The sequence below is a fragment of the Zymoseptoria tritici genome, chromosome 7 (genome assembly GCF_000219625.1).
Source record: "Zymoseptoria tritici IPO323 chromosome 7, whole genome shotgun sequence".
Classification (NCBI taxonomy): domain Eukaryota; kingdom Fungi; phylum Ascomycota; class Dothideomycetes; order Mycosphaerellales; family Mycosphaerellaceae; genus Zymoseptoria; species Zymoseptoria tritici.
The window spans coordinates 339,427-363,950 of NC_018212.1; the positions used below are offsets into that span (position 1 = coordinate 339,427).

Consider the following 24,524-nt stretch of genomic DNA (forward strand, 5'->3'; position numbering starts at 1 on the left):
CGCTTGGAAGGGAAGCGACATATCGCTGCGTGGGATGAAGTGTCGTCTTTGCACAGCACAGAGCAAAGTATAATGGAACCTGGAAGTCCAAGTTCTTACTCCTCTCCCTAGAACTACAAGCTCTCTTCCATTCTCCCCTCTAATGACGTTTTTCCATCTGACGAGGCATGACACGCCCTCTTGGCCAAAAAGGATCGGGGGCACCCAGATTCCATCACCTAGCACCCTGAATCTCCTAGCTAATTAAGTACGGGTACACCCGACGGGAAGCTTCCCGTGCCCTCCGGCTGCTCCGATTGGCTAGAACAACGTCACCCTTTACCGCCTCGTAGAATTTTCTAATGTTACAATCTTCCTCTTACTAACAACACTACTAATGTTTTCCTAATTAACACGACGAGTTTCCCGCACGATTTAGCGCCCTCGAATTAACTATGTCTAAAATAGATGCTGTCGACCTGTTCGAACTGTACGGATAGGAGCTACATCCGATGCTTTCTAAGGCTCTAGCTAACTAAGTCTCCTAAGTAGTGCGACAATTACCTAGCCTCTATTTCAACATGCTAGACTACGGCTAAGAGGTAGAATTAGCAGAAGCAGGTAAACAATAGCTCTAAAATTACTCGTTTATTTACGGACGTTATATAGTACGTAGGACGTAGGATAAGAATCCTCCTCGGCTTCGTATACGTTACAAGTGCTACTCCTTAACGACTAAGAACTTTAGGAAGCTTACGACTAAATAACGCAACTGTGTTAATAGCGAGGGCAGGCATCTTGGCCGACCGAACACTTATTATAATAAGCAGGGCTGTCTATAGACTGCGACTATAGTCTACTAAGAGAAGGACAAGCGCTAGATTATTACCTTCCCTAAGGGATCCGTTGTCGAGCACTCGTACAGTTAGTTACTAAACCCCTTCGACTTTAAGCCGGAGCATAACTAATATAAGGTAGACAACAATAAGCGCATAAAGGAGGCACGGATATTTAAAGGAGCACGAATACCGGCTATAGCAATAGAAGCAATATTCGAGGCTAAGGGACTACAGCCTCTAGCAAGGCGTAAGTACTATAACTAGCGTAGAGACTTTAATAAATAGCAGTTATCGCCGGTAGATAAATATAACAACCTATAGCGTCTGCTCGAGTTAAAGGACTAGAAGGTTACTACTTAATATCGTCGTTAAGTGGACAAGAGCGGTAACATTACTAGCAAGGTGCTCTATTAAATAACATTCTCTACACCCTTATAGATACGACTAGCTCGTCGGTTTGCAAGTAGCTTCTTAGGCTCTACTAATGCTACCTTTAACACGAACGATAAACGTCTCCTTCTTATAGTAACTACTAGCGTAACTAGCACCGGCAAGACGTTCCTTATATGCATAAGTTTCGTGCCGAGCGAGAGCATGTAGAGCTTTGTACAAACACTAGAGTTTATTAACTACAAGGTGCTTAGTAATCTACCTAGCATAGCTACGTTAATTAGTAACTATAGCAAGGGATTTATTGCTGTAATAAAGGCTCGAATTAAGCTTAATACTGCCCTTAATAAGGGCAGACTAGACGACGACTTATACGGCCAATATCTCCAGCTTATGTCGATATAGATGCAGCTCTGTTAGTAGCATGCTGTTAGCGCGATAAAGGCACGTATTACGAGTGCCGGTAGATATACTAAGAAGGAGCGACAATAACTACTAGACGGTCTTATATAGAGCTATGCATAGTTACCGTCTGTCGACGAGTTAAGGAGCAATCGCTAAGCGCTTGTTAATAAAGTAAAGAAGCTAGAGTAGGACTATATCCGTAACAATTAGATCAGCTAAGAGCCGTTCTTTATTAAGTGCTATATTAACGACTACACTAATAGCAGAGCCGCAACAACGTAGCGCGGCGAGTCCTTCTACGACGTCGTTCGTAATACCCTTATAGTTAACAACTCGCTCGAGGACGCATGCCTTTACATTAACAAGGTCTGCCGCCGGCTCGTAGAGCGGCTTAAGCTTAAGGAGCTGCGGTCTATACGACAACGAGCTATGCAGATAGATGTGCAAGCCTTCTAGCTCTTATAGGGCAATATTACTTAATAGGCTATTGCTGACGAGGGAACGTGTGATCCGGAAAGTCAAGTGTGTGAAAGCTGTCTTGTACATCTATGGAGCTATTGGCGAAGGTATGCAACGCCGGGGTTGCCAAGCCTTAGGGCCGGCGTCCCGCAACATCACCCCCCCCTCCATGCAAAAACCCAGATCTCTGTCCGCAGAATGCAAAACATCTCAAAAAGGAGCACCGCTTGCCGCCGATTACCCTTATTCCTTTACCCCTTCCTCACTTCTTGCCAATGACCGCCTAGTCGTAGGCGGGAGCCTTCTCCTTCTTGGCACGGGAGCGCTTGCTAGTGGTGTCCGGGGCGGGTGTGCTGTCGGGTAGTGTAGCGACGATGCGGGGGCGCTTGGCGGCGCTGGTGGTGTCCGTGCTGTCGGCCTTGCGCTTCACCGTCTTTGGTGGTGGTGTGGCGACGAACTCCGCGTCGGGGTGGATGTCTTCCTTGCGGAAGGAGAGCTGGTCGAGGTCTCCCTGGGAGTGTGTCGCGAGGTGGTTAATGGACTGACCGATTGGGTTGTCCGGCAGAGTAATCTTCTTGCGCGTTCGGGACTCCGCTACTATCGTGGCGAACTGCGCCCGGTGGTGTGCGCTCTTGAGGATGGATTCCTTGTAGCCGAGGATGTTAGGGACCTCCAAACCAGCTTGCTGAAGGTTATCAGCAACCTAGCTTACTATGTCGACCGCGGCGTTAATTATCTCGAGCGTGCGGTTAAACATCTCTTGCGCTGCGTAGAAGGTACGGCCTACGGTAGTGAAGGTGGCCTGGGCCACGACGCGGGAGTCCATTAGTGGCGGGTCTCGGGCAACGGTTAGGGGAGAGATGATAGGGTTTGGGCGTAGCGTCTCGGTAACCTCGGTACGCTCAGTCTCGATGTGCTTCGTGTCCTAAGCGGCTGCCTCTGCCTTGAGCTGGGGTTGCGGAATCGTCAGGGTAGGGTCGAGCTTCTCCTCCGTAGAGAAGGATTCCTATCGCAACCGGAACATAGTGATGTTGAAAAGCAGCCGGTGTAGTGGCTTCGAGGGGTCCTGGCTCCGCAACGGCGTCTGCTCGGGAACAGCGTCCACAAAGCGTGGGCCCTTCGCGTTTGTGAGTTTGGCGGCGGCGTTCTTGCTTCCTAGGGCTAACCACGTTGCGTGCGCGTGGTGGAGCGCGGAGCGGTCGTCCTCCGAGAGGGCCGTATTATCGCCAGCTTCGCGAACCTCCTCTATGATTATGTCGTCTATGCGGTCCTAATTAATCTCAGTTGGCCACGTAATTGCGTCCTAATCCCCGAATGGTCGCGCCGAGGCTTGGATGCGAGGACGGTAGGATCTCTGGTCCTTAGTGATCTTTGCGCCTTTCTCTATAAAGTCGCTGCCGGAGGTGACGAAGGTAAGCCCGTCTGCGCCTAGGACAGGGTCGAACTACGGTTGCCCTGCCCTACCGGGGTCGAGGCGTGCGGCAGCTTCTTCACCTATGAGAAGTACGCAGCCGCCTTAAAGGCCGATTAGGTCTTCCTTGCCAACCCTTAGGACGTAAGGTCGCCCGACGGGACGACGGTTCTTCGACAGGCAGCCCTTCGTGTTGAAGTCATGCGGGTACGCCTTTGCCAACGTGCTTGGGGAGACCCAGCCGTCGTCTATGTGTTGTGAGAACAGTCCGACCATAAGGTCCTCGAGCTTGGTATTGTACGGCGGAGCGCTCCCGTTAGTAACGGGGCGGCAGATGACCAGGTATACTAGCTCCTCCTTTAGGTTGTCTGCCGAGGTATTGCCATACCTCCACATGGCGTTGTGTCTCGAGCTCTTTGACTAGGTCGGCTTCGTCGCTTTCCGGTCCTCCTTGTTTCCTGGGGAGGCCTTGGCCGGTGTCTTTGCTTGGCTCCTTAGGGAGGCTATAGTCGTATTCGGTAAGGAGGCGTTAGCCGTAGTAGGCTTGTTTAGTGAGGAGGTGTCAGCCGTGTTGGGCTTGTTCGGTGCGGAGGTCGTGTCCTTCGATGTCTTCGCGCGCTTGGTAAATCCCGGCCAATCGAGGGTAGGGTCGACTAGGTCGTCGGTATTGATAGTCGCTTCTAGGTAGCGGCGGCGGAAGGATTTCTCGACGTCCTTGGCCTTATCGCGAATTCGAGAGAAGGGGAAGGCGTAGAGGGTAGTCAGGAATGCGTGGATAGCCTTGTCGTCGTCTGAGGCGTCGGCTTTAAGAGGGACAACCTCGGCGGTAAATGGCTTGGTAACGGGTTCCTGGCAGACGAGGCCTTCCTAGATGTAGCTGTTATCGAGCACGCGAGTTGGCGTTAGATTCCACCCGAGTGCGCGCAGCACGCTCAAGGTGTTCGAAACGGCTTCGTTGCGGCGGAGGCCGTCTGTAGATCGCACGTCCGCCAATGCGTCGTAGGCGTGCTGCAGGCCGGTGCTAACATTCGCGCGGGGGAGCAGTCTGTGGCGTAGTCGTGGTGGCGCGCTGTCGTCGCGTGTGACCTTTGGCCAGGCCGTCTCTTGATCCGCGACGTACGGGACTGTTGCTAATAGGAACCCGCCTTCCTTCATGTACTCGGTTACTTGCTCTACGAGGTCTAGGTAGCCCTCCAACTTAGGATCCTCGCGGTAAAGGCTCTCGAGCGCAGCGCGGGCCTTTTGGAGGTGTGTAGGGACCGCGTTCTCCGGAAGGATGCGGCCGGCTGCGTGGTTGACAAAGACGTGTTCGGTTTCCGGGACCGGGGCTGGTAGTAGTCGGGGAGGGGGTGCTTCGGAAGAGCTATCTGCCTTCTTCGTCGCCTTCGACGAAGGGGAGGGTGCCACCTGTGCAAGAGCATTAAGGAGGGTAGCTTGCACCCAGCTCTTGCTATTGTGCTTATAGAGTGGGGTATCCTTTAGATAGTAATCTCCCTATTTCCTCTCCTCGTCCGCCTCTAGGAAGGCTTCTCTCGTGCGGATAAGCCCAGCCTTCTCGACGCCTAGGTAGTAGTTGACGACGCGGGAGCGGTTCTTGCGGTAGCGCGTTGCTGTCTAGAAACGGGCTGCTAGGGTAAAGGAGTAGTCTTTCCTGTCTAGGGCTAGGACGAGGGTAAGAACGGAGCGCCAGTTGGCGAGTTCCTCGTCTGTAAAGGCCGCTGACTGCGAGTATCCGGTAACAATGTCCTACGGGCGCGAGCTCTGGGCGATTATTCGGGCCAAGAGGTTTCTAGCGCCGGCGAATGTGACCTCGGGGTGATACTTCAGAAGGGCGAAGAGTGGGCGGACTGCGGCTGGTGTAAAGGCGTAGGCGGCGCACATCAGCTCGTGGACCGCCTCCGCGGTAAAGCCAACGCGATTCAGGTAGTAGAATATGAGGGTATGGTCGTTCGTGAGCACCTCCCTCGGGATCGGCTTGCCCGTTAACCTAAAGGAACGGAGCTGCCACGCTGTCGGGAGGTAGATCTGGACGTTGGGTCTCTCCTTGGAGCTAATGCTGAAGAAACCGAGTGCTCGTGGCAGGTTTCCGACTGCGATTTGGAAGACCTAGGACCAGGTGTTCTTCGTATCGTCTGGAACGAAGCCTATGTCCCGTACCTGTGCGTATGGGCAGCCCTTCGGCAGAGTTATCCACTTTTGTTTGAAGGCTGTGTGCACCTGGCCCTCCGGGTCTGACAGTAGTTGGCAGAGGATTTTGCTTCGGGCCTCCTTTGCCTCGCGTGCCTTTTGCGCGGCGCGTGCGCGCTCGTCGTTCGCAGCCTTTTGCTCGGGTGTGGGCTCCGGGATTTTTGCGCCTCCGCCGTGGGCTGTGTATAAGTGGTCTGCGTGGTCGACTGTTTCTAGAGTCTTGCGGGTCGTGTCCCTCGGGGACGTGGTGCGGTATGGGCCCTGCTCTCGTGGTAGCACCGACACTTTGCGGAAGTTTGTTTGCGGTAGCGACGCTTTTGGGGTAGTAGGACGATGCGTGCCGCCCTTGTTGTCGGTCTTGTCCTTCTCGGGACCTTCGACTATAGTGCCGTCTTTCGGTGAAGCTGCGCGCTCCGGCTCGTCCTTGTTGTCGTCGCTTTGCGCCTGGTTGTCCTTCGGTGATAATGCGCGGCGAGCCGTGTCGTTCTCGTTGTCGCCTTGCGCCTCGTTGTCCCTCGGCGAGAAAATGCGGCGCTTAGCGTCGGCGGCTTCCTGGTTCCTCTTTCTAGTCTCCGCAGCCTTTTTGCCGCGCTGCCGCGCCTTGGTTATACCTATCGTAGAGCGCGCTCTTGCGAGGGGTAGGGGGTGACCGTGGTCGTGGATGTCGTGGGTGCGTGTCGTGACAGAGAGGAGGATCTGGTCGTGCAGATAAATGAAGTTTGTGTCGACTGCTCGGAAGGTGAATGCGGCCGTGAAGATAAGCCAGAAGGACAATACGTGTTTATGCTCTCCGGCTTAGCGGAAGAAAATGTATGCCTTAGTAAGTTTGTTTTTCTTGGCGTCGGCGAGTCAGTCGGCACGGTGCCGCTGTCTCCGCCTCGTGCGTATGACATCGCGATCCTCGGTTAACTCCGCTGCCAGTCGACGACGTGCCTGACGGCTAAGCACCTCTGGGGGTTCAGGGTGGGTTCGGTCGTATTCCTCCACGTGTTCAAGGGAATCGCTAAGGTCGTTAAGGTCGTACTACTCGTTTTCGTTGTCCGGGTATCCTAGCTACTTCACGAGGTACTGCGTCCTTCCTCTGCGAGTGCGCTTTCCGAGTAGGCGCTCTACCTCGTAATGAGGGTTGTCCGGGTCTAAGTCCTCTTCTATCTGTACTAGGCCTGGTCTGGTAGGCTCGCGGTGGAAGGGGTCGTTCCCGGTTGGGTATCTCCCGAGCTGGGCGATTAAGATTACCGGGTGGATCTTCATAGTCGGGGGTAGGTCAAGCTCGTAAGCAAGGTTGCCGATGCGGCGCTTAATTGTAAAGGGACCAGTTCGCTAGTGGGAAAACTTGCGGTTGGTGTGCCCTGGGATCTTGTATCCCTTGTGCAGCTTTAGCATCACCTTGTCGCTAACGCGGAAGGTTACAGGGGTGTAGGCTGCATCGTAACGATCCTTCATCGCTGCAGCTGCCTAGGCCAGGGAATCGCTCGCCTGGTCGCGTGCCTCCTATCTAAGGTCGACGTAGTCCTAGGTCGGCAGTTCTACCAGTGGGTTGAGCGCATCTAGATTCGAGCGGAATCCCTGAATCATAACCTTAGGAACCTCGTTCGTCAAAGCGTTCCTCGAGTTGTTCAGCTGGGACTATATGTAGGGCAATGCTTCCGTCCATTGGGCGCTAGGGTTGCAGGTAAGGTAGAAGCGAATCGCGATTTCAACCGTCTGGTTTGTACGCTCCGACTAACCGTCGGCCTAGGGGTGGTACGCCGTAGTCGCGAGAAACTGGGTGCCGATCTTCTTAAATACGCCTTTGAAGAACTCGGAGAGCCAGATTGGGTCCCTGTCCCCGATTATAATCGCCGGGAGGTTGCGTTCGGTCTTAACGTGCGAGAGCAGGTAGTTGTAGCCGTGCTCTCTTGCGTTCTAAGTAGACTTTACCGGGGACAAGAGGATGTCCTTCGTGAACTTGCAAGTCTCTGCGAGGAACCCATCGTAGCCTTCCTGGGTAACTGGCAACCCCTTCACCTAATCGGCGGTAGAGGCGTACTACGGAATGGGCAGTGTCTGGATCGGTGCGAGTTCCCCGAATAGCTTGTCTCGTAGGGTTTGGGTTGAGTGGCACGGAGGGCACTAATGGATGTATCGGCGGAGTTCTCTCGCCAAACGCCGGATGTAAAAGCTGGCCTGGACGTTCGCGTATGCTCGGTGGTACCCGGCGTGGTGATGCTTGTCGTAGGCTATGTCGAACACTTCCTTGTACAGGGCTGGGGGGATGCACAAACGCTCTCTGCCGTCGTCCTAGTCCTTGTAGTAGATAAGGCCGTCCCTTAAGAAGAAACGAAGGTTTAGTAGGCTGGACTCCGGCTTACCTGTGGTGCTGGCATTCTCGTCGGCGCCTTCCTGGGCGGCGGCAGCCTCTATCGCGCGCTCCAGCTGTTAAAGGCGTTTCTTCCAACTGTCGTTCTCGCGGTATCCTGCCTTTAGACGAAGCTTGAATTCGTCGGACAGTTCTACCAGGATCGCATGGAATACTAGGGCGTCCTCGTCTTCCTGGACTGGCACTCCCGTGTTGTCGTAGGCGTGAACATCGAGTTTATCGCCGCCTGGAATCGGAGGGGGATTGAGCTCGTCGACGAGACGGCTTAGGGCGTCGGGGATCCTGTGGAGCTTGCCCGGGCGGTACAGAATGTTGAGCCGGTACTGCGAGATGTACTGGGCCGCTCGTACAAGGCGGAGGTTAAGTCGGTCCGTGGAGGAGGTAGTGGCTAACGAGTGTTGGCTCGTTAAGCCCAGCGCGGCGGTATGGTCTGTAAACACGTAAACCTCCCCCTTAGTAGCGTGCACGACATGCCTCGCCTTGCGGAGCACCTACACGAGGCTAGCTACTTCTAGTTCTGTAGTAGGGTATCGCTTCTCGGTGTCTAATAGTGCTTTGCTAAGGTACATTACTACTTGAACGTCGCTGTGCGGGAATCGTATCGCCTTGCCGGCGAGAAGGGTCGGATCAGGGTCTCCCTTGACTATGTAGATTACGCTTGCTGCGCCTAGGTAGGAGGAGTCTAGGTCGATGTAGAGTCTCCTGTCGGGGTCGTGGTGGTGCAGGAACGTCGCGTTGCGGTAGAGGGACTGCATCATCTCGTATGCCTTGCGAGGGGCTGTAAGATCCTCGTCTGGCTGCTACGCAGCCGTCTTGGAAGAGAAGCTCTTCCGAGCCTGGCCTTTGTTGGACGGTGATTCCTTCAGCAACGCCGTCTTGCGTACCTCGAACGGGGCTACTACGTACGTATAGTAAGGGATGTGCGTTCGCTGCTATCCGGTTAGGCTAATGTAGAATTCGAGTTCCTTTAGGGTTGTCGGGAACTTGAGGTTTACGATCGCCGCGACCTTCTCTTCCTAGGTAGTGTATCCTAGGCCGCTTACTCGCTAACTAAGGAGCGTCGCGGTAGGGTATCCGATAAAGGTCTTGTGTAGGTTTAAGGTGATGTTTACCGAGCCGAGCTTTGCAAAAACAAGATCTAGGTAGGTAAGGTGCTCCTCTTCCGAGCGGGAGAAAATGACAATGTCGTTAATGTAGGCGCGGCAGAATGTCTTGAAATCGAGGAGGATGCGGTCCAGCTGTCGCTGCACGTACTGCACCGATCCGGCGTAGCCTATTATCGCTATATTAAGCTGCTCCTGCCCCCGGTAGCTGTTAATCGTGAACTTCTCTCGGTCGTCCTTGTGAACTAACTACTGGTAGAAAAACGAGACCGCGTCGATCACGGTGATGTGCGTACAGCCTTAGAGCTGGGCGATCAGGTCCGACTGCAGCGGCAGGGGATAGCTGTCCTTGACTGCTATTGCGTTGACCTTGCGAATGTCCACTACGGGACGCCCTACCTGGACTATCTTGCCGTCGACTACGACATCCTTCTACGTCACAAAAATGGAAGAAGCGTAGCGGGTGGGCTGAGTCGTGCGTTGCAACTTCGCGAGACCGTCCTTATTTACGATCTGCCCGGAGAGTCTGTCTAGGACCTTGTTGATCACCGGGCGATCGCGAGCGCTAGCGGGATAGGGTTTCGAGGACATGTGGACCTGCTCTGCATCTGGTCGCAGGGGGATTCTCATCTGTTCGTCCTCGGGAACATCGACGGTGCCGCCTCGGTCGATCTATACCTCTTAATAACGGTGCACGAGCTGCTCTACCTTGGCTTGGAATTCGGTCTGGCTATAAACAGTGACACCGTTAGGGAGCTTCTTCTCTAAGGATGGGTCTGTCTTAAAGGGCTTAGTAGGAAGTGTCGCTAACCCGTGGTCTTCGGGGTCGAGCTGGTAACAACCTTCGATCTTACATTCGTACAGTTGGCCAAGGCGGGTACCGCCTGGCAGAAGGACGTCGCTGCCGGTGTCGTTTCTGACCAACACGAAGTTAGTGTCCGCGTCTACGACGTATGCGTAGACCGCGAGTTTCGTTGGGATCTGAACGTCGGGGATAAACTCGAAGTCCCTGTCCGTAGGCCGAGTGTTTGCTACGGCGATTGGGACGTAGGCTACCGTGTGGGCGGGGACCGTGAGGTTATCCTCCGAAGCTACCGCCGACCTGTATTTAACATCGTCTCGACGCTTTACGAGGACTGGTGCTATAGCTCCCTAGCAAGCGCCGATTATTACTAGCTTGCGAGGGATGTCGATTCTCATCTCCTCTAGGCCGATGATGTCTATTGCGATCAGCATCTTCGCTCGGAGTCCCGAGGTAAGGTAGACCTTATGTTCTATATGCGTGAGGATTCTCTCGCCTTAAATAGCTGCGGGAATCCAGAACTCGAGGTTGACGTATTCCGTGCAAAGGGATTCCCCGATTCCCCGAACCTGGAATAGGGTAGCGAGCTTGTAAATCTCCACGTGCGGGAGGCAGGCACGCACCTAGTTAGCGTTAATTAAGGACACCGTTGCCCCCGTGTCGAGGCAGACCGGGTAGTCCTGCTGGTCTGGTCTAAGCCTTACTGGCACTCGTAGGTAGTAGTAGCTTCGGAACGCGAATCCGGCCTTTCCCGTACCGTCGGCCGTGGACGGCACTACTCGAGGCGGTTCCACCGGTTCCTAAGCATCCCTCGGCTCGGTAGAGCGCGGGTAGTGCAGACGGCGGTGTTCGTACAGCTCGTTCTTAGAAGGGAAATTCTGGAGACACGTGTAACATTAACAGCGGGTGCTTCCACCCAAGTAGGTAATAGGCGAGAGGGCTGCTAATAGCACATGGCGAGTAGCCTGTTCCGCGTGGTTAATAAACGCGAATGGAGTTGGAGGGGAAGCCTCTACGAAGTAGTCTGCAATACTCTAGTATCTGTTTACCGGGGTATCCTCTTCCGAAGCGTAGTACACAACATCGTTAAAGAGATTGTCGGCTGTGTCCGATTCGGGGGAGCGTAATCTCGACCTCGACCTGGAGCGTCTACGTCGGTGGTCGTCTCGCTCTGATTTACTGGGGGATCCTTCCTCGGCGTGGTAGTTACGTAGGCGGTCCGGACAGTCTCGAGCGTAGTGGCCTGTCTTGTGACAAGCACGACATTCATCCCGTCCGAGTGGTTCTCGACGATCGTAGCCACGGTTACTGCGGCGACGGTTATCCCGACGGTTATCCCTGCGGTCAGCTAAATCGGACTCTTTTAGCTTAGTGGCCTTCTCCTGGTTAGTCTTCTTCCACGGCGCATCGTTTCCTCGCTGCTGGGCGTTAGAGTTATTCTGTTAGGGGGTGTCGTAGTACGATCTTCCAGAGGAGTTGGCGTAGCGGTTACCATAGTCGGAGCGACGATTGCCGCCTCGATTACGATTGCTATTGCGCTGTCCTCGTCCGTAGGAATCGTCCGTCTGAGGTTGGTACTTACTCTTGTCTCGTGCTGGGTACAGGCGCTTCTAAGCGTCTTGGTGGCTGTCGAGGGCGCGGATGAACTTGTTAATCGTGGTCTTGCGCCGAGGTTTCTTTACTACGTTCTAGAAGGCTGGGTCGAGACGGAGCTACGCCTGGGTTAATTGGGCCTTGCGGTTTAGGACCTCTGCTTCTCGGCTCCAGCGCACGACGTTTATGACGAACGACTGGACTAGTCTGCCTACGCGGACGTCGTCCTTGTTATACTTCTCCTTGTTAAGGCGCTCCTAGGCCTCGGCAACTGACATGCGGTATTTACGGGAGAGCAGCTAAGCCTAGCGATCAATTCCCTTGCCGCGGCGAACCTAGTCGCGGGTGTCCTCGCTCAGGTGGTAGATGTACTAAACACTGGCTTCCCCCTTAAGGCAGCGACTTAGGAAGCGGCGTGCTAGGGTGGATAAGCTGGTCTCCGCGTAGTTACGAGCGGAGTCTAGGAACAGCTGGATTGACCGGAAGTAGCAGCGACCGCCCTGCTCTACTATATCGTCGGCGTCTCTATCCTTAGCTTTAAGGTACGGATCGAAGAAGCTAATGTCCTTTAGGTCGAAGGCCCGAATCTTCTGTCGTTCGTCGTACAAGAGTGAACGCTCCCGGTGATGATGGCGACTGCGGTGACGCGAGCGGCTACGGCGTGGGTGGCTGTCGCGGACGAAGTCGACTTTAGAGTCCGAGGAATTAGAATCTGAGTCGGAGCTGGAACTCGAGGATGCGCTCGGACTAGGTGACCTGCGGTAGCCCTTCTTCCTCTTGTGCTTATCCTTCTTGTGGCGGCGGCGGCGCTCCGTAGGAGGGGCGTTACTGCTTGTATCTCGGTAAGACGAGCTTGGGTGATGGCTGTCTACTGGGCGACTGTGTCGCGGCGGTCGTGACTCGCTAGAGCTACTAGATATAATAGGCTCTCCGAGCCCTGCCTTTGCCAGACGTCGGGCTCTGCCCTGGTCCAGGCGTTCCTCGGCAAGGCGTCGGTTAATGTAGCCGCCTTCTTCGCGGCGTTCTTAGGCAAGTTGGCGCTTAGCACGCTGCTCGTCATCTGCGGGGCGCTGGCGCTGCTGGTTGGCGTGCAGTCGGGTAATCAGGTCTCGCAGCTGGGCGGCGTTGAGCTCCGCTAGCTGTTCGGCCGGAGGCACACCGTCGTTAAGATCAATCGGTGCAGGCTGCTTACGGTCCGGCTGCCGCTGTGGTAGCTGGGGAAGGTCTTCCCGACGCTGCTGGCGACGCTACTGTTGGTCTTGGTAGCGCTGCTGGTCAACTACGACTGGCACGACGGTAGGCTGGTCTCGCGGCTGTTGTCCTCGTGCTCGCTCCCGCTAGATTCCACCGATCGGCACCTCTTCCACATCTCCAGGTGGGACTGTCGCTATTACGGGCGACAGCGGCTCGGGTGTGGGTCTCCGAGGTAAGCGGACGTTGGGCACCAGGTCGCCTAGTTCTCCCTGTTCTCGGTTGTGCGGTAAAGCAGGTGGTGACGGACCGTGGGAGGATGACGACTCCGAAGAATGGGGCGTCTGTTCCAAGGCTGGCGGCCACCGGAATGGTTCACTCTGCGTGCGTCGGTGCGAAAGGGATCCGCGGCGGTAAAGGAGTGGGTAGTCGCGGAGCTGGCGTGTCTCTAGTTCTTGCGATTGTCTGTCGTGGTTGTCGGGACGGGCCTGCCTGCGCTCTGCGTTTAACTACCGTGACTGGTCTCGCTCGCGGGCGTGGTCCGAAGTCGGCTCCGGGGATGCTAGCAAGTGCGGTTTGGTGTGCACGCTGCGGCTGGGGCTGGTACACCGTCGTTTCGGCACTCGTCTCGCTGCTTGAAGGGCTCTGTGATCTGGCTGGGAGTACTACGTCGGCGTCTCTTAGGGCTGCTAGGAAGGTTTTCGCGGCCTGCGTGACTAGAGACTTGTCGACAATCTAATCGTTTGGGAATCCCAGTAAGTGTGTGTTATCAGGCAGGACAGTGTCTTCCGCGTGGTAGGTTTCTGGAGCGGGTGTACGACGTGTAACCTCGTATGCTAGTGCAGGAAGTTCGGGGTGCCGCTTGACGATAACCTTCGACCTGTTGGGCTGTCCTACAAAACAACGGAAGCTGTATCCTAGGTATACAATTTCTTCGGGTAGGTGTAACGTCGCCACGCTAGCAAGTCCAGGTGGTTGCAAGGGCAGGCAGTGTAGGGCGTGTAAACAGTCGCTGCTGGGGAAGGAGGCGTCTAGATAGGTCCTCAGAGCGGCCAACTCGGGCTCACGGCGGTGAGGGCTGCCAGGCTAGTGTTCTCGCGGAAGCGTTCGTATCCGTCTGTCGGAGGGCTTTCTCGTTCTCTTGCGGCTGCACTCGGTGCAGGATGTGGTCGTCGCCGGACTCGAGTGTGAGCGTGAGTGCGGACGCGGATTGCGACGGCGGACTGCGGAGGGCTGCTGTTGTCGTCGGATCGTCTTTTCTTGGTCAAATCTTTTGATCATAGTTCGGATCTCAGTTCTTAGCTACCAATTGACGAGGGAACGTGTGATCCGGAAAGTCAAGTGTGTGAAAGCTGTCTTGTACATCTATGGAGCTATTGGCGAAGGTATGCAACGCCGGGGTTGCCAAGCCTTGGGGCCGGCGTCCCGCAACAATTGCTCTGCTCTTAGCGGAGTAGGAGGTATTAAAGGCAGCTTATTAGCAACACGATCGCCTCGTCGACGAGGCTAGCGAGCATCCAACTGCGAAGCAGAAGCTAGCTATTAACTCCGCGTTACTCGACCGAGTAGTAATTACTACCCTTAGTAGTTAAGAGCGACCTTCTAAGTGCTTGTTGCGCTGCTAGCTTAAGAGATATCTGCTCGGCTGTGTATGTCTTATAGCTAAGACACTAATATCTACTATAAGATCCGGCAAGGCTATAGCCTTGCTAATAAGCATAAACTATCCGCGATATACTATTAATAGCAAGCCGTAGCTGTACGCCGCTTAGAAGCTAATGCACGTTAAGGAGCTCGTAGCCGTGCCTAGCGTAGACGCTAGTAACTTGTATCGTAACTATAGCAGCGACATTATCCGAGGGCTTAGTACACAAGCTTTACACTTCTACAGTACGCTACGTAGTGCAGAAGCAGAGCTGTATGCCGATATAATATAGCGCAACTAGCAGGCTACTAAAGTAGCCGTTCGTAAACGACGAGAGCATTAAAACGAGCTTCCTATCGTCCTACTACCGCGGCCGGAGGTTAAGAAGTAGAAGGCGGCTAAACAGTCTAGCAGTAACACCTTCCTTAAGCATACTAAACGTATAAATAACAAGGCGGCTCGCGCTAAGGCTATAGAGCGCAACGATTAGGTGCGCCTTGCAAGGGCAGCTAAGGCTGCTATATTGTCTACTACCCTTACGTCCACTACGCGAGCTAACCTTAAGGAGCTTACCGCCGAGTAACGTAAGGCTTACCGTAAGCAGAAGGCTAAGGAGTAGCGTAAACGTAAGAAGCTCGAGAAGGCTAGTTACCTTATAGACGATAACACCGAGTCTTAGCTGATAAGGTCGACCGCTCCTGTAAACGCAACGGCTCTAGCTCGGCTGCAAGGCCACAACGACAACGACAACGACAACGACAACGACAGCGACAGCGACAGTAACAGTAACTCTATAAGCCTTACTTCACGCTCCGGCGATGACCAACGTACCCTTAAACTAAAGCGCAAGGCACGCCGCATTAACACACGACTTAAGGGCAAGCAGAAGGTAACAACAACACTACTACTACTACCGCCGGACGACGACTTCTTCGACATAAACTCGTCTAAGACGCTACCGCCCTTACCTCCGCCCTTACCGGATGTAGGTGTCTCTGCTATTAGAGCTAGATAGTTACTATTTAAGCTAAAACAGGTGTAATACACCGCTATTCTAGTAGAAGAGGCTGTAGAAGTAGAGAGCTAAGGGCAGCCGGTTAGCACATAGATAGGCGACGTCGTCGTAAACGAGCAAGAGCTAGAGCAAGGGGTGGACGAAGGGGTAGACGAAGGGGTAGACGATAAGGTGCTAGCTGCGATAGATACCTCCGACGACGACGTAGACGATGCAGCGGTAGCAACTAAGGGGCTAGCTGTTACTAAGGAACATGTGAGCGGTCGCTAACGCACTGCTAAACGCGTATTCGGCTAGTTATAGCTATAGGATCTTTAGGAAGCTAAGAAAGGGCGTCGGATTTAACGCTATTACCTAAGGCAATTGCTTTAACACCTCTGCAGCTACTATTTAGTTAAACCTTAATAAAATCACTCTATATTTTAATATGTTGTTCCTTAAGTTATTCGCTTCAATTAATATTATATTAACTACACCTTATGTTGTGTTGTTAAGGTAGTAGAAGGTGTAGTAGTTAAGGGCAATAGCGGTGTTTAATAATAACTAATGGGGTGTTAGGTGATAGAATCTGGGTGCCCCCGATCCTCTTTGCCCTCTTGGCCCATGCTCTCCCCTCTCCACATGACATGCGATGCCGAGAGACTCGAAACAAACGTGTTTTCTGCCAATTCTACCTCTGGGAATCTTGAATTATACACGCGGCAATATGACGTTTCATTGCAAGCATCTCGCTCGTGCATGAGCTTCAAGGCAGGTACTGCATATGCTCTCTCTACCCTCGATCCTCCTTCCTACACGCTTCTCATCGACACTATCAACACCTCCCATTGCACAATCCGGTGGATCAACTCTCGCCGGTGAATACATGCACGTGCTCGGGGAAGCCATCTCGCCATCACAAGCCCTATCTTGCTCACGTCCACGAATCCGTCGAAAGGCGAGCTCCAAGGTAGCTCTTCCTCCAAGCTCCACAACCTCATCGTACCGGTGTGAAGCAGGACTTCCTCACCAAATCGATCATGTCGGGCAGCGAAGACGCCGCGCACTCCAATCGCGCTCATCATCCATACACACAACGAAATCCCATTCCGACCATCTCCAAATACCGCCAAGAGCAAGAAGATCGTAGAGCCAGAGCCGCGGAAACCAACTCACACGATGATGGAGCTGATGGCTCTCCGTTGGACCAGTCTCGGACTGACCGGCTGAAGGAGAGTGTTCGAGGCTACTGGCGGAGTGACGATAAGGAAGGCGAACAAGAGCAGCAGCATGGTGGAGCAGGAACCTATGATCGAGATGGCGGGCAGCATGGTGGAGCGGGAAGCTATGATCGAGACGACGGACAGCACGGCGACGACAATGACACGAAGAAGGACCACGAGCACGAAGCCAACGTCGCAGCGGACACATCAGAAGCCTCGCCCATGGCAGTCGACCCGAAAGAGCAGAGGAAGCGTCAGAAGAAGAACAAGGACGAAAGAGCAGAGCGGACGGTCACAGATCCGATAACACATCTGCCGGTGAAGATCTTTGACTTTACAGCGGAGTCATTAGAGCAAGTCGATGAGAATGAGCCTGCAGTTGGTACCACAGTCCGCACAGCAACGGGCTTGAGCAATAGACGCAAGTCCAAGAAGGATCTCGACAACGAACAGCAGGACATCCAGGATGGACATGATTCCATAAGTGCTCTGTTCCCACCACCGAGCTTCGACGAGCTCCGTCGAGAACTCGTATCGGTCAACACGCTTGGGCTCACAGTCGGCCTTTGCGGAGCCTCAGCAATCATTCTCCTGGCCCTTGGCGCGGAACGCTTCCTCCGCACTGAAAGGGCCGCTCGTCTCATTGGCATCCACGATCACCATGGGCTCTTATTCGGCAGCGTACTTTGGCTTGTCCTAGGACTGCTGAGCGCCGCCAGTATCTGGGAGCTTATTGCCGGCGTACGGACATGGATTCGCAATCGCATGGAAGATGTCTGGGAGGAGAATGTCTGGGAAGCCAACCGGGACGCTCGGGAACAAGAGGCTCGCGCGCACGAAACTGAGTCTGTTTCATGGCTGAATTCTCTAGTTGGATCCGTGTGGCCGCTGATTAATCCCGATCTGTTCACTAGTCTCGCGGATACGCTGGAAGATGTCATGCAAGCCAGTCTGCCTAAATTGGTGCAGATGGTCAGTGTGGAAGACCTCGGTCAGGGAAGCGAAAGTTTGAGGATTCTGGGAGTGAGATGGTTGCCGACTGGTGCTGCGGGCAGAGCAGTCGGTGCAGATGGAAAGCTACAATCAGAAGAGGAGAGCGAGAAGAAAGAGGATGGAGATGTGTCCAAGGAGGATGAGGTGAACCCCAAGGACCGAGGAGAGGATGAGAAAGACGGCGCGGACGAGAAAGGTCAAGGTGACGATGGCGCGCAGAAAAAGGAGATCCAAGACGGCATGGAAGCTGAGGAGGGAGACTTCATCAACTTGGAAGTGGCGTTTGCATACCGCGCGAGAGCGAGCAAGTCGCTGAGTGATCGCACCAAGGACATTCATTTGTACCTTGCCTTCTATGTGAGTTATTCTATCACGACTACCTCGTCAACACTCGCTGACATTCTCTAGCTCCCCGGCGCCATCAAGATTCCCGTCTACGTCGACGTACGCGGCCTCATTGGAACCTGTCGCATGCGCTTGCAACTCACGCCTGATCCGCCCTTCTTCTCCCTCTGCACCATTACCTTCCTCGGACAACCCAAAGTCGACATTTCATGTATACCGCTTGTGAAGCGCGGGCTCAACCTGATGGACCTTCCTCTGATTTCCAATTTCGTGCAAAGTTCTGTCAACGCTGCTATGGCTGAGTATGTGGCGCCACGATCCCTCACGCTGGATTTGAAGGACATGCTGGTCGGGGATGACTTCAAGAAAGATACGACTGCGAAGGGAGTGCTGGTTGTGGAGATTCGGAGAGGATATGACTTCAAGGCTGGTGATGCATCGATCCCGCTCATCAAGAACGAGTCGAGCTCGGATCCGTATGTGAGCGTCGCATGGGCGAAATTCGGAAAACCAATGTTCAGCACGAGAGTGTTGGTCAATGAGATGGAACCGGCGTGGGTCGAGAGGTGCTATCTCCTGGTCACTCCGGAAGAGCTGGATGTGGACGAACGAGTTAGGCTACAGCTTTGGGACTCGGATCGCTTTACGGCAGACGACGATCTTGGTAGAATTGAGCTGGATCTCAAGAAGGTTATGAAGTCTGACGAGACGAATAACAAGATGCATGATCGGACGGACGGATTCAAGGCGCTAAAGGCTGGAACTGAGATGCCTGGAAAGCTGGAATGGTAAGTGACTGAAGCGCAGAGGGCCTGCAGCGGTCCAAGATTCTCGGACTATCTCCGCTCTTCTGCTCAAACTTGATTGCACGACTTGGCCTCCGATGGCATAGTGCGTGTAGTTTGGGCAGGAGAGCGGAGATGTCTGAGTGCTGGCATGCCTCCGTTCCCCTGCTCACGATGTGCTGCACGACTTGCCCATCCGTGGCATGGTGTGTGCCGGCTGGGCAGGAGAGCGAAACTATGCCTCTTGCTCCGATATCTTTCGCGTCCGAACCATTGCTAATCCTTCCGCTCTGCTTTCTCTAGGTCGATTGGATACTTCTCCAAGACACGGCTGCAGAATTGCCAATTCCAGCAACAAACTTACGACAAGGAGATTCGCTCTATGCAAAACCTTGAACACAAGGCGACACAGTCCTGCGAGCGCAAACTCCGCGAAGCACAGATCAAGAAGGGACGCCATTCACGCGATGCCGATGAACTCGAACAGCAGCGCAAGCAAGAATTGAAATCTATGGAAGATGCCATCGTGATTTGTGCGCCTCCGCCTGATGACTACCCAAGTGGCATTCTCTCCATTCAAATCCACAACATTACAGGTCTATCTCTCGAAGCATTGAGCAAGAGCGATGTCGACAAGATGGCCAATCAGGACGACGAAGAGGAGTCTGGCGAAAGCCTCCCGTCCGCTTATTGCAACATCACCATCAACCACAAGAAGATCTTCAAGACCCGCACGAAACCCAAGAATGGCAAGCCGTTCTACAACGCCGGTACGGAACGCTTCATCCCCGACTGGAAGAATTGCGAAGTCTTCGTCTCCGTCCGCGACGCTCGAGTCGATGAGGACGATCCACTGGTCGGCATTGTGCATCTTCCGCTGGGAGAGGTGTTCAAAGAGCGCGCGCAAGTGAACCGCACCTACCCGATATCTGGTGGCATCGGCTACGGTCGCATTCGGATCAGCATGGTCTGGCGCAGCATCCAATTGCAAGCTCCACCGAAACTTCTCGGCTGGGAATGTGGCACTCTCGAACTGAGGTCACCGATCTCTGGGAAGGGCGTACCGGACGAGCTTCATGGCCTGAAGATGAAAGTCCACTCCAATCTCTCAGCTGTCAAACTTCACCCCTCCTCCGCCTCCGACGACGAGGCAGGAGGTCTGACCTGGTCTCCAAGAAAACAAGGCAAGAAATCCATCTACCTTCCTTTCCAGAAACGCTATTCATCCCCTCTCACCCTCCGCTGGAAAAAGTCCGCCGCCTTGGGTCTGGGATCCGATACCACGGTCGCCTTCTCCGTCCTCTGGCTGCGGCACATCCCCGACGATGAAGAGATGACTCTTACCCTTCCGGTATGGAAAGGCGACTACGACCGCGCGAGCAAGAATTGTATGGACTTGGACGACGTAGGCGAGGGCAAAGCAGGGGAGAAGGTCGGAGATGTGGAAGTCAAGGTCAAATTCTGGCCGGGACTTGGCGGAAGGCATCGCAAGTGGGCGGAGAAGGATGCAGATTTGAAGAATGTGGTTGAGGTGTTGGAGTGTGCGAGGGATGAAGAGGAGAGGAGAGTTGCGGAGGGAAAACGCGGAGTCTTGGCTGATGGGGTGGGTGATGATGATGGAGAAGTCGAAGGTGGACGAGGACTGGCGGGAGGAGTCGAGGACGGGACTGATGAGGAGGGAAGCAGCAGTTCCAGCTCTGATGACGACTCCTCCGATGACGATGACGGCAAACCTGACAGCGTCGCTGCCACGGCTGAGGGGCACGAGGACAAGAAGAGTCTCAAAGAAGACGGCCGCCAGAAGACCGACCTCATCGATACGGTCAAGGACTACACGAAGGATCGGGGGAGCAAACATCGCACGAATCGGGGTGTCATGCAGTATAAAGCTCCTAGGACGGCGAAGTGGGCGTTGGGAAAAGTGGAGGGGCTGGAGGAAAAGGTCAAGGGAGTTTTTGGACGGCATACTAGGGAGCCGGGGGTCGAGACTGAGGTTTGATCTAAGGATTGGTATGCTCTTTGAATGTGATAGAGGCCGACGCTCGAGAGAGGCAGGAGGAGCAGAGACAAGCAATGAGCAAGGAGTGCAGGATATGTACATCTTGCTGGGCCTGTGGTTGACATGACGGAACTGGATTCGGCGACCAGAGAGCGGCGTATATTCCTCTGGAGGACGGAAGCTTGTCACTGCAGCGCGACTATTGACGATCATGAATCAATGACCTTGAATCTACCAAACGACTGTTGTACTACACCATCACCGTGACAATCAGGTTTGGTTCGCAACATCGACGTCGCAGTCGGACGAAACTTGGTGTACAGCGAGTGAGTATGCTCCAATTCCTCGACTCCATTATGCACACTATTCACACGCCTTCGAATCCACCGATAATCTCATAACTCAGCTCTTTTCCCAAACCGTCGTCCAACCCAATCAATGTCTCTCCCCTCTGCCCATGCATCAACTTCTCTCTTACAAAGCAGCAACCAATCCCACAATACCGGCAGCAATACCGGCCCCAACACCTTGCACATTCAACATATCCGCAGCAGCCGACTTGGTGGTGCCCGCCGCAGCGCCCGAAGTGCCGCTCGCAGCTGGTGCGCTCGTCATAGTGCCCATGGACATGGTCTCGCCGGCAGTCATCGAGCCCATGGACATGGTGGCGGCGGCGGTTCCGCTGGAGGCGGCGGTGGAGGCGCATGTCGCGGTGGTGGGGAGGGCGCTGGCGGCGTCTTCGGAGCCACAGATTGCGTTGGCGAATTGGATTGTTGCTGTTGAGAGGGAGGAGATGTTAGTCGTGTTGTGAGGAGAGGAAGTGGATGGATGGATGGAGATGCTGTGGAGCTCGAGGTGGAGTTTCACGCGCCGATCTACGCGATGCGAGCAATGCGGATGCGACGCAGCACGAGATGCTTGGTCCTGTACACAACATGGCCTGGTCCTTATTCGCGGTGGATTGTGAACTCACCTTCCTGACCCGCAGCGTCGCACTTGGTGCTCACACAGCACGCCAAATCCGCGATGAAGCTGCCCTGCGTGCAAATGCACTTGATGTCCAGCGATGTGCAGCCGCCGTAACCTTGCTGGCCGTTCTGCTTTTCGTTGACGCACTCGGCGGCGCAGGGCGGGAGACCTTGGGTGCCCTGGGCGAGAGCGGTGGAGGCGAGGAAGCCAAGGGCGAGGGCGATGATGGACTGCATGATTGCGGTGTGTGTTTGTCGTGGATGTGGAAAGGGGTTTCGAAGTGTGAACGTCTGGAGGCTCGGCGGGTCGAAGAATGTGTGGGGTGGAGTTGGACTTGGACTTGGGGGAAGGGAGAGGCCTCGCGCGGATGGGGACGACGGAAGATACTTATTCACCAACAGTCACGCCGCGTGTCGATCTGAGCTTCCTCCGACGCCTCCGGTATACCTGGTCTAATCTTGAACTAGCAAGCAAACAGGCCGCATATTTCTCAGCTGAACGATAGAACGAGCCCTGGTCTTGGCCCGTGAGAGTTTGGCAAGCGATCCCCCGCCAAACTGGATGGAGTCAGTGGACGAGAAGATTTAGCCTCTCTAGCGGCCTGGCAGAGCTCCTATTCGCTGTGTGCTGCAACGGCCTTGCACTGTGTTGGTTCGCTCGGAGATGTGCTGCCCTGTGGCTTGACTTCACTCGAGCTGAGTTGGATGTTTGGTGGTGGCGAACACGTAAGTTAAATCGTGGGTGGGATACTATCGAATGGTACGACGCCGGCTTGGTGCGATATGATCCGGGATGAAGCGTGGCGGATCCTTGTCGCTACAAGATGATCCCGGCAGGGCTCGTGAAATGAGTTCTGCTGGGGATTGCGTCCGATCATACTCCGATGGTGGACTCCCGAGAAGTGCCGGATCCAGGATCAACATTGTGCACACTGTACCGATGATCGGCAAACATTAATGCAGAAAAGAACGCAGCACGAACGCACCCGTGACTCGAACGTTCTGAAACTCGTATATGCAGTACGTTCACCGCCATGAAGGGGTGAACTCACATGCTTGAAACTTGTGACGACGAGCCAAAGTGAACATAATATTGGTGTTGCTTATTTATGCTGCTGTAGTAGTAGCTCATCAGTGTGGCCGGAGCTCTGTCGGAGTCTGTGCCATCGAAGGCTTGATGAATGGCGGATGATGTTTACTGAGAAGTGCAAAAACATCGCAACGATGAATAGTGCGATGAAACGCAAGACTTCGACTTTCATGGTCGATTTCACTGATCAGGCCTGAAGTCGGAGTATAGATTGTTGTTCAGCGACCGGAGCTGGTGTGACATTCGTTGAAACTGGACTCGCGAACTGCCATAGCGAAACGCTGGTGTTTCATCCGCTCAAGTGTGCTCAGGTGAAAGTTGATCGCTCGTGCGGTGTATGACATCTCTGGAGTTTTAATGCATACTGCACTTTCGTCATGCTTGTGTATCGTAGCCAGGCGAGCGGTGCTTGTGCTGGGACTATACACTATGACGACTGTCAAGCTCGATTGTTATGCCCCTTCCTGATCGATATCGTCGGCGCAAGAGAATGAAGCTTATCATACGATGTTCTTCTCGTCGATGTCTTTGGACAGGCAGTCTTACTGTGTACTCGATCTCGTCGCTTCAACGTAGCGATCCTTGACTTTACTGCTTCAAGCGTTCGGCGCGGCAGAGATTCAGCCTGTATGCTCTTCGCTTTCAGACCTGACGCTAAACCGTCCCGCAGTATCTTGTCTTCTTCTGGACGCCAATCACATCGTGCGATTATGGATGTCCCTCTCCCAGTGGCCCGACGCTTCTGCCATAGTTTCCTGCGTATTGCTCTCAGTCTTTCGCGGTAATATCCAGGCCTGAATCTGCTAAGCCTGCAAACCGGATTTGAAAGCTTCCTCGAGCAGTTTGGTCTTCCTTGGCAGTCCATAAGGAGCCTTGACTCAGTCCCGGCTCGCGATGGTACAGCTCGGCCTTCATCCTGTGGATCATGGGTTGCGAGCGCTTCATCTGCTCCGCGAGTTGCATCTCTGATCTGCCTTGCGCAACGAGGTCTCTCAATGTGTTCGTATCGGTATTCGTCCACGAGTTCTGAGCATTGGTTTCACGCACGTTGGTCGTAGCCTTCTGTCGGTGGTAATAGAATGACTTTATCGAATTTGCATTCCTCTGCAGCGCTCCGGCAATCTCTTCCCATTTGATCCGCAACTCCTCGCGCAGACGGCAAACGCTGTGATGATCTTCGGCCGTAAAGTTTTCACCACTTCTGAATCGAGGGTCCCTTCTTTCCCTGTCCACCGGGATCTTCCATTTCGCATTAAGCGACCGGCGAGGCAACGAGCCAAATGTCTCCCTCAGAGGCGTTCCAGAGGCTTTGGTCTGCTTTACGATAGCGATCTCCTCGTCGGTCCAGAAATTGGGTCCGGCAACGCCCATTTCGCGACGCAGACGCTTTCCACGCGAACGAATACTGCTCCACGTCCTGTCCGGGAAAAACGAATATATTCCAAAGTTGGACTTCCTTTCTGTCACCAACTTTCGCAGCTGTGAGTCTTCCTCCGATGTCCACTTTCGCCAGCCTTTGGTTGCAGTAAAGCAGCACTGCAGCATAATCGAGCCGAGAGGGATCCTCGGCCGAAGCACGATGGTAAACATAGTTGCCGGCACAGCTGCTGAAGTTCGAACAGCCATTGCGAGCAGCTGGAACTGGCTAACAAGACAGCGAGTCGCAGCGCAGGCTTGAGCTCTCAGCGGTTTGAGCCATCCCACTAACGGTTATAGTGGCAACGGAGACCGTGTCGACGTACTACGTGACCTTACGCGAAAGTT

General features: G+C 54.2%; 6 protein-coding genes across 6 annotated transcripts; 1 reads left to right on the top strand and 5 right to left on the bottom strand.

The window, feature by feature from the left end:
- Positions 1-2,355: 2,355 nt before the first annotated feature.
- Positions 2,356-2,898, bottom strand: MYCGRDRAFT_94271 (uncharacterized protein; the record flags this gene model as incomplete). The annotated part of the gene is made up of 2 exons (XM_003851229.1): positions 2,356-2,718; positions 2,785-2,898. The coding sequence occupies 2 exons, from the start codon at positions 2,896-2,898 to the stop codon at positions 2,356-2,358; spliced, it is 477 nt and encodes a 158-aa protein (XP_003851277.1).
- Positions 2,899-3,436: 538 nt separating this feature from the next.
- Positions 3,437-3,810, bottom strand: MYCGRDRAFT_105058 (uncharacterized protein; the record flags this gene model as incomplete). The annotated part of the gene is made up of 1 exon (XM_003851228.1): positions 3,437-3,810. The coding sequence occupies one exon, from the start codon at positions 3,757-3,759 to the stop codon at positions 3,589-3,591; it is 171 nt and encodes a 56-aa protein (XP_003851276.1).
- A 540-nt stretch (positions 3,811-4,350) lies between these two features.
- On the bottom strand, positions 4,351-8,787 carry MYCGRDRAFT_94272 (uncharacterized protein; the record flags this gene model as incomplete). Its single annotated transcript, XM_003851227.1, has 4 exons — positions 4,351-4,933; positions 5,234-5,589; positions 5,641-6,366; positions 8,674-8,787. 4 exons carry the CDS (start codon positions 8,785-8,787, stop codon positions 4,351-4,353), a joined length of 1,779 nt encoding a protein of 592 aa, XP_003851275.1.
- A 7,610-nt stretch (positions 8,788-16,397) lies between these two features.
- MYCGRDRAFT_73692 (uncharacterized protein) lies at positions 16,398-20,827 on the top strand (the record flags this gene model as incomplete). Its single annotated transcript, XM_003850551.1, has 4 exons — positions 16,398-17,699; positions 17,766-17,930; positions 17,982-18,706; positions 19,007-20,827. 4 exons carry the CDS (start codon positions 16,398-16,400, stop codon positions 20,700-20,702), a joined length of 3,888 nt encoding a protein of 1,295 aa, XP_003850599.1.
- A 349-nt stretch (positions 20,828-21,176) lies between these two features.
- On the bottom strand, positions 21,177-21,907 carry MYCGRDRAFT_94274 (uncharacterized protein; the record flags this gene model as incomplete). Its single annotated transcript, XM_003851226.1, has 2 exons — positions 21,177-21,478; positions 21,676-21,907. The coding sequence occupies 2 exons, from the start codon at positions 21,905-21,907 to the stop codon at positions 21,177-21,179; spliced, it is 534 nt and encodes a 177-aa protein (XP_003851274.1).
- Positions 21,908-23,528: 1,621 nt separating this feature from the next.
- MYCGRDRAFT_94275 (uncharacterized protein) lies at positions 23,529-24,386 on the bottom strand (the record flags this gene model as incomplete). The annotated part of the gene is made up of 1 exon (XM_003851225.1): positions 23,529-24,386. The coding sequence occupies one exon, from the start codon at positions 24,384-24,386 to the stop codon at positions 23,529-23,531; it is 858 nt and encodes a 285-aa protein (XP_003851273.1).
- Between the last annotated feature and the right edge of the window lie 138 nt (positions 24,387-24,524).